Raw genomic sequence first — 9,022 nt, forward strand, 5'->3', positions numbered from 1 at the left:
CCACACGTGGGCAAGATGCCTCCCGCGAGGGAGACCACACATGGGCAAGATGCCTCCCGCGAGGGAGACCACACGTTGACAAGATGCCTCCCATGTGGGAGACCACACATGGGCAAGATGCCTCCCGTGAGGGAGGCCACACGTGGGCAAGATGCCTCCCACGAGGGAGACCACATGTGGGCAAGATGCCTCCCGCGAGGGAGACCACACATTGACAAGATGCCTCCCATGTGGGAGACCACACATGGGCAAGATGCCTCCCGCGAGGGAGGCCACATGTGGGCAAGATGCCTCCTGTGAGGGAGACCACACATTGACAAGATGCCTCCCATGTGGGAGACTACATGTGGGCAATACGCCCCGTGTGAGGGCAGAGGGTATGGCACCAGGCTCTGTAGGCTGGGCAGAGGTGCATGCTCCTTATGGCCGACTATAACAACCTAACACGTAAGCCTCACCAATGCCCTATCACTGCTGCTCATTCAGATTTGTGGTGTCACAGAAATAGAAAGGTTTCTGAGCTTGGAACTGTAAGACTGGGTTTGAATGCCAGGTCTGTCATCTGTGAGTTGGTACCAGTGAACAAAACCACTTAACCTCTCTGACGATCTTCCTTTATTTGGTAAAACAACTATGACGTCTGCCTCCAAGAGGAAGGCCCTAGCTTAGCAGCAGTAGCAGCAGCAGCAGCAGCAACAGTATGTCCACATCAAAAAGTGCCACTGGGCCATGCCACAGACATGTCTCTTTAAATACACACACACACACACACACACACACACACACACAGAGTGAAGAGACATTAAAGATGAAATCATATGAAGACTGCTCCAAGAAGTCTTGCTTCATAAACACCTGCATATGGAACAGTTCCCACTAAACTTAACATGTCCTTGCCACTCGCTGGTGAAGGTTACCCTTGCTCAGTTTTGACTATCTTGCCCATTCAGACTGGATGCACACTCTCATGTGGTCTGGTACAGTGTACACTTTAAGAAGGAAATGGTTTAAAAAAGGAAATGGGATCTGAGGAAGGGAGTAGGAAGCAGGGCATGCATGAAGATTCTAACTGATTTCTCAACACAGAAATAACCCAACTCTCCAATAACCAGATAGGCTTCCCAATACAGCAAGAAGGTAGCACCATTCCTGCCAATGCCAACATTTCTTCAGTCTGTAGTTACTGGTACAGACAAAAGGAACATTTAAATTGTCTCAGGGACAATCTGAAATGAAAACAACACAATGTCTTTTCCCTGATATCCCCTCTCAGATTATTTAATATTTACTTATCTTCACAGTTTATTTTAAAATAATTGAGCTCATTTCCCTGAGAAAACTTTAAGGATTTGAGGTGATTTTTGTTTCTTCTGTTTTGTTTAGCTCTTATCTTCTCATTTTTCTTCAATGATCATGTTTTTAAAAAGGTTAAGTATAATTTTTTAATGAATGACTTACCTCAATAATTCTGATAATATCCCGTGGACCGATAATTTCTGGATCAAATTTAACAAGGGCTTTACTGGTGGCAAGGGCCACAGAGGCATAGGTGATGCCATTTGTCCTTGTGAGCTTGGACTCAATGGTGTGGACACAGGACGTGCAGGTCATCCCCGTAATCTGCAACACAGGATGGCAAGAATCCCACAGACACAAGGTCAAGACGAGTCTATTGTCAAAGCCACTCCAAGGAGTCTGCGTAACAGACAGCTATGAGACTGCTCCCCACTCTAACACCATTCCCAAGACTCCAGACCCCCTTAACTTGCAGCTCCAATAATAAGGAACCTTCACTGTCTCAGGCATCTGGCTGGGACAGTAACTGCCCCCAACAAGGAGACTTCACAAGCCACACTCCGCTCTGTCTCAGGCATCTGGCTAGGACAGTAACTGCCCCCCAACGAGGAGACTTCACAAGCCACGCTCCACTCTGTCTCAGGCATCTGGCTGGGATAGTAACTGCCTCCAACGGTTAAGGATGTGCACCTCTGCAAAACCCTCTGAGCTCCTGGAATCCTCCCTATAATCCTGAGTGTCACTGGCATGTGGTCTGCAGCTGCTGCTGGGACCCTTTCTATTCAGTGCTCTGCTGGGTCCATGGGTGGCTATGTCAATACCATATTATCCCCAGGAGGAAAGGACTTAGGAAGGGACTGAGGGAGAAGATAGGTCAGGGATGGCTCCAAAGTGTGGACAGGGTATTACCAGACCAAGGAGAAGGTGAGGTCCAGCAGGCAAACTTGGGAGTGCACCTGCTGGCACCTCTACGCTCCCCTTTTACTTTTCCAGCAATAACAACATACTTCCAATGTGCCGAGTACTGTCCCAGTCACTGTGCTGCCCGCACCAACCCCACAGGTAGGTCTCAAAACTGTAGTTTTAGGAACTCATCCAAAGTTACACAACCAGGAAGGGGCAGAGCTGAGCAACTCCAGTCTGCTGCTGGAGGGAGCCTTCACAGACCAAACCAAGAAGTGACCGTGCAGTGAGGCAGCCACACAGCAACGGACAGGGCCAGAACTCAAACCCAGCTGGAGCCGATGCCACTACAGCCACATCATGCTGTGCATCCTGACACGAGAAAAGGAGCCCGAAGGGTGGCCTGCCCATCCTGGGGCACATACCAGGAAAGTCACTCTTCTGAGTAGCAGCACTTAGCACTTCCTAGAATACTAAAATGCCTGTGACCATGTGATGATAAAATATTGATAAAAGTTATTTAAGAAGTTATTAAAAAGTAGTTTTTAAAAAAGAAACTGCAATAAAAAACTGTTGAAAAAAAGTTTTCAGGGCAGAGCCCATGGCTCAAAAGGGTAGGGTGCCAGCCCCATATGCCAGAGTGGCGGGTTCAAACCCAGCCCCAGCCAAAAAACAAACAAAAACAAGTTTTCACCTTTTCCAGTAATACCCCTTGCTTTAGATTTTCCACACAGTACTCTGAGATATCTCGTGTGGAACGGGAGGTTTGCAGTGAGCGCCCCTGCACCTCTTCCTGACTGACACAGCTGTACCCTCCACACCCAGGAAGTACTGTTGGACAGCAGAGGAGCCACTCGGCAGAGAATGCTCACCCGGAACTCACAGGCCACTGTGTCCTCAATCACTGACTCAGCACTGATGGTAGAAAATTCTCAATGACCAAATGCACTAAGGCAGTGGTTCTCAACCTTCCTAATACCGTGGCCCTTTTAATACAGTTCCTGTGGGTCACAACACACAGGTTGAGAACCGCTGCACTAAGGGGTAGAAACTCCTCTTGCCTCAGTGGAGCAGCATTGCTCAGTTCTCTGTGGGTTCTTCTAAGATTCCCTTTGTTTACACAGAGAACTGTGTGCTTTCACACATAGCATGTTCTAGATACCAGACGCACCTGTTGTTTTCAATGATTTGTGATATGTGCAGCTGGTAACATCAGACAATGGGAAACAACATTTCTCCACCCATCCTGGGAACCACCACCCCCTTCGGCGCTCCCCTCAGACTGTGTGTGCCTGGGTACAGGCCTTCTCCATGTTAGAGGAGCTTCTACCATGCAGCCTCACCTCTTCTGCCTCAAGATGCCTGCAGGCACGTGAGCTCCTCTGTAGGCTTGAAGGACTGTTTATACTCAGCCTCCCTCAAACCACCCAATTCGAGACAACCTGCTGCTTTTAATTCCTCCTTCTCCTATACTCTTGCGTGTCACCACCACTTTTTCCTGACATTCTAGATGCTCTCGGTGCAGTGTCTCCTGTGACTGCTGACATAAATGACCTCCCTGCACAGAATGAATGAGTTGTTGCCCTCAAAGGAAAACAAAACAAACCAAAAACCCAGCAATAACAAACAGGACAGATCCCATGTGGGGGAAACTGGCTAATCACAAAGATGATCGCTGCCAGAAACTTACCTATGACTTGTCAGAAGCCTGCAGCCCCTGATGTAACCATCATACTTACAATCAGCTCGATGTCGCCATTGCAGCCTGCATAGTCCTCCATGACGGCAGCCTCAAATCCCAGGTCTGTGATGAGCTGAGCTATCCGGGGTGGCTGGATGACTTCTGGATTATACTTGACTTCTGCCTTTCCCGCCATCAAGGCAACCAACACGGAGAGAACACCTGAAACCACCAGGTCATGGGTGTAACGCTCTGGGAAGGCCTCCGGATGACATGGCCAACATAACCTAATAAAGACAAATGTCTTCCCAGAAACCTCTAGTTGGTGGCTCCCAAACTTGGCTGCACATTAGGATTGTTTCGGGGGCTTTTAACAGTTGTAGTTAGAATCTCTCAGTGTAGGTACCATTGACTCTAATATATAGGCAGTCCCCAGATTATGAACAAGATAGGTTCTGTAGGCTTATATGTAAGTTGGAACAGGCACATTTACTTACTACCTAAGACAGCCCCCATCTCTAAGGGCAAGTTCTATGTAAGTCAGATGTTTGTAACTCAGGGACTGTCTACACAGACAAGCTTGAGAAACACTATTCTAGAACAATGCTCCTCAAACTGTTACGGGCATATGAATACCCAAGGACCTTGTCAAAACAGCTTCTGACTCATTTGGTCTGGGATGAGGTCCCAGATTCTGCATGTCTACCCAGCCCAGGTGATGCCCATGCTCTGGCCCATGACAAAAGCTCTGAGTCAGGCTTAGAAGATACCCAGGTGCACAGAAGCTCACACAGTATTCGCCCCTAGAACTCTGCAAGGCTGAGGGGGAGAGATTGCTTGAGCTCCCAAGTTCAACAGCAGGTTGAGCAAGAGTTAGACCCTATCTCTTCTAAAAATAGAAAAACTAGCTGGGCATTGTGGCAGGTACCTATAGTCCCAGCTACTTAGGAGGCTGAGGCAAGAGAATCACTTGAGCCCAGTCAGCAAGAGTTTGAGGTTGCAATGAGCTATGATGACAGCATAGCACTCTACGTAGGGCGACAGAGCAAGACTGTCTCAAAAAAAGACACCCATGAAGCCTTCAACTACTCTGACAGAAAGGATATGCTTTTTTCCTCTAGATACCTGCATATAAGGAGAATAATTTTCAAAAGTGGTTTTTCTTACACTTTTTCCATTTCTAATAACTTTCAGGAGTGAAAAAGAAGTTTCAGACTATCTTGCTAATACTATTGTGTTAGCTTGGAGGGGGATGGAGGGTGGAGAGAAATCTCATTCAAATAAATGAAAGGAATGATGTGCTTTGGAAAGCATGCCATAGAGATAAAAATGGATGATCCAAGTTAGGAACAGAAACACAGGCATCGGGGGACTACAGGTTACTTTTATGAGCAGCCAGCCCTGGAGTGAGAAAGGCACTAACTCCTCCTAGTGACACCTCAATTTGAAAACAGTCATCCTGGAGCTCCAGGAAACTACAGCCTTGCAGAAGAGTCCAACCACAGCCCATAGCTGGCTCTGAATGGTTATCTGTGGTGACAGAGATCATGAAAATCATGGGCATCAGCTTCCATGTTTGCTCGTCCACGAGCATTCACAGCCAGCTGTAGGCCTCAGGTGAAAAGGATGGTAAACAAGAGGCTAGAAAACTGTATCACCAAATTTAGGGCTGATTCTCAGCAGCAGAGCACCAGCAGAAAGATACATGGAACCACTGGGATGAGGAAGGAAAGTGACTCTGCAGGCAAGGCAGTGTCATAGTTAAGAATTATTCCAGGCTCAGCACCCATAGCACAGTGGTTATGGCACCAGCCATATACACCGGCCTGGGCCAACTAAATAACAATGACAACTGCATCAAAAAATAGCTGGGTGTTGTGGCAGGCACCTGTAATCCCAGCTACTTGGGAGGCTGAGGCAAGAGAATCGATTGTGCCCAAGAGTTTGAGATTGTTGTGAGCTGTGATGCCGTGGGGCAACAGCTTGAGTCTCTGTCTCAAAAAAAAGAAAGAAAGAAAGAACTCCAAACAAAAAAATGGCACAGGATTTTTGTACTTTCAGGTTTAAAAGCATTGGGAATGTAGTGTGGAGGACAAAACTTTGGCCTTTCCACAACATTCTATGGTTTATAGGGACAATAGGACAGAATATGGGAAATTGGAACTTCTACACAAAATACAGGCTAGTTAGTGACTTATAAACTGTTTAATGGGATGGGAGGGGAAAAACAGAAAATAATATTAGGACAAGCTAATTGAGAAGTCTATCTTTAAACTGTTATTTTCCACGGCTAACTTACTCAGAGATATATTCTATCTCAAACTAAGTGCTTCTTAAAGAAAAGAATGTTAATTGTACAAGAACATCAGCCAAACATTTAACACGATCATATAATGAACTTGCCACCAGGTTATCAGAGCTACTGATAAATCCAGTTGATGATCCTTAAAGGAGAATACGAGGTCTACAGACAGCGTTCCCAAGTTCAACATGGGCTCCGGGCTCTTACCAGCTTCTTTCTGCAGATTCCTTTCTATGTTAGACACACAAGATGCACAGGTCATGCCTTTGATTTGTAAAAAACATTTCTGCAGCCCCACTGTTCTGGTGGCTTGAAGGGCCTTTGGCAAGTGACTGGGCTCATGGCTTTGAGAAAGCTCCCCAGCATGGGGAGCCACTTCCCGCACAGACACAGGTGGGACACCTGTAGTTTGCACCATGGAAGTGCCACCACTGAGGTGTCCAACAGGGTTGAGAGAATAGTTCCCTAGGATAAAATGTCAGAAATAATTCAAATTAGAAGAACAAGTACTAATTTACTTTTCAGAACAAGAGGTTCACACCTGATAATATTCAGCTTAAAGCTCCTACAGAGGCTAAGCGGTGTTTCCATCTTTGTCTCTCTCTACCCACAACCAGAGGCAGGCCCACAATTACAGATACATGAAAACATGCCAATACTTCAAGAAGAATTGTTCTGATTAGGCAAATGGTCTAATTAGATGATGATAATATCAATAATAATTCAGCAAGCAGTCTGCTAAGTACATTACATGTGTGCCCTCCTTTGATCACTAATATAGCCCCATGTGGTAAGTACTATTATCTTCATCTTACAGATGAAGAAATTAGTTACAAGAAATTAATTTGTCTCAGATCCCTCTCATCTCCAGGCTCTGTCCTTCTAGCCACTCCCTCATTCTGGCTAACAGAGATCTGGCTCCTCTCCATGAGAACCGCCTTTATTGAGGGGTTTGCCTTTTCACTGTTAGTATGAGGTGTATAAGTATTCTAGGTATGTGTATATGTACGAGGTGTATATGTATTCTAGGTTTGCCTTTTCACTGTTAGTACAAGGTGTATATGTATTCTAGGTATGCGTATATGTACGAGGTGTATATGTATTCTAGGTTTGCCTTTTCACTGTTAGTACAAGGTGTATATGTATTCTAGGTATGCATATATGTACGAGGTGTATATGTATTCTAGGTTTGCCTTTTCACTGTTAGTACAAGGTATATATGTATTCTAGGTATGCATATATGTACGAGGTGTATATGTATTCTAGGTTTGCCTTTTCACTGTTAGTACGAGGTGTATATGTATTCTAGGTATGCGTATATGTACGAGGTGTATATGTATTCTAAGTATGCATCTTTTGTCAGCTGCATGTATTGCAAAAATCTCCTCCCAGTTACACTTTTAGTATCTTTTGATAAAAGAAGTCCTTAATGAAGTCCAAATTATCCATATTAATAGTATTTTTGTGGCTCAGTGCCTGTGGCTCAAGCAGCCAGGGCACTAGCCACATACTGGCAGGTTCAAATCCAGACTGGGCCTGTCAAACAACAGTGACAACTACAACCAAAAAATGGCCAGGTGAAGTGGCAGGCGCCTGTAGTCCCAGCTGCTTGGGAGGCTAAGGCAAGAGAATCACTTAATCCCAAGAGTTTGAGGTTGCTGTGAGGGTAACGCCACGAGACTCCCCCCAGGGAGACAGCTTGAGACTCTGTCTCAAAGAAAAAAAAAGGTATTTTTTGTGCCTTGTTAATAGATTTGTCTACTCAACAGTGAGCTTGAAACTATCCGTGATGTTTGCTTCTCAAAGCTCTATCGCTTTAAACCCCCACATTAAAGTCTACAGTGCATGTCAATTCTTTCCTGTGCAGAGTTTGAGGTGATTTTTTTAGTCACGGCGTCTGGGCCCTCAGCCTGTGAGGGAATGGTGCCTTTGGAGTAATACCTATTTACCAGGATGGGACATTACTTTAATATTCATTCACTCATTCGCTCAAAAAAACATTTACCACACAAACGAGTGAGCAAACCTAGAGCTGCCTTCTAGGCAAAAACCAGGTCTAAATGTATTTTCAGTGGGGTAAATTTCAATGCTTGTCCCTGCCCGTCTGCTTGCAAGCTGTTCCCCTCCCTGCCATCACCCTGCAAACCACTCTTCCCAGGCTTCCTTGCCAACTTGTTTCTGATTACACTTGTCCGTGGGAGGTAACAAATGGAACAGGGGGAAAACCCAAAGTGTTTCTGCCTCTACGAGGGTCCCAACTCCTCCTGTCGCCTGTCCCTTCTAGGGTTCCAGTGGTCCCAGTTACCACCAACTAACCTCAGCCCCAGGGCCCCAGTAACTCTCCTTGGTCTCTGAGATCCTTCAGCCCTCGAGGAGTTGGTTTCCTGGGGTTTTCAACTCTGAGACCTTTGTTACTCGGTGCCTGTCACAGCCCACACAGCTTCCTCTCTCACTGCCTTCACAAATACCTACTCTGTGCTGGGTGCTAGAAGAGTCCTAGGAGAAAAAAAATCATGCTGGTTTGAAGACTGTCATCAAGGGCCTCCTAATCAATCAAGAACTAATCAAATACAAATATCATTTTGGCATTTAAGAGGTTATAAAAGACAGTTATTGGCACACTAATAGTTTATTCTAAATTAAAGTTGCTGTTGCCACGTATAATGCAAGACACTCAGTTAAATTTGAATTTCAGATAAACAATAAATAATTTTTTTTTTTTTGAGACAGAGCCTCAAGCTGTTCCCCTGGGTAGAGTGCCATGGCTTCACTGCTCACAGCAACCTCCAACTCCCGGGCTCAAGCAAGTCTCCTGCCTCAGCCTTCGAAGTAGCTGGGAC

The 9,022-nt window shown here is 45.7% G+C and overlaps 1 protein-coding gene across 3 annotated transcripts in view; it reads right to left on the minus strand.

The window, feature by feature from the left end:
* The window catches only part of ATP7B (ATPase copper transporting beta), an 83,924-nt gene that overhangs the window by 26,432 nt on the left and 48,470 nt on the right, over positions 1-9,022 (minus strand). For 2 of the 3 annotated variants that reach the window (XM_023508070.1, XM_012812748.2), the window contains exons 3-5: positions 6,390-6,647; positions 3,939-4,102; positions 1,459-1,620 (exon numbers count right to left, since the gene is read on the minus strand). In XM_023508070.1, coding sequence (XP_023363838.1) covers positions 1,459-1,620; positions 3,939-4,102; positions 6,390-6,647 — 584 coding nt within the window. Of the gene's footprint in view, positions 1-1,458; positions 1,621-3,938; positions 4,103-6,389; positions 6,648-8,498; positions 8,794-9,022 lie in introns of those variants that run through there. The other variant, XM_023508071.1, reaches the window with a different exon arrangement.

This window comes from Otolemur garnettii, unplaced genomic scaffold (genome assembly GCF_000181295.1).
Source record: "Otolemur garnettii isolate 467f Iridium unplaced genomic scaffold, OtoGar3 scaffold00221, whole genome shotgun sequence".
NCBI lineage: Eukaryota > Metazoa > Chordata > Mammalia > Primates > Galagidae > Otolemur > Otolemur garnettii.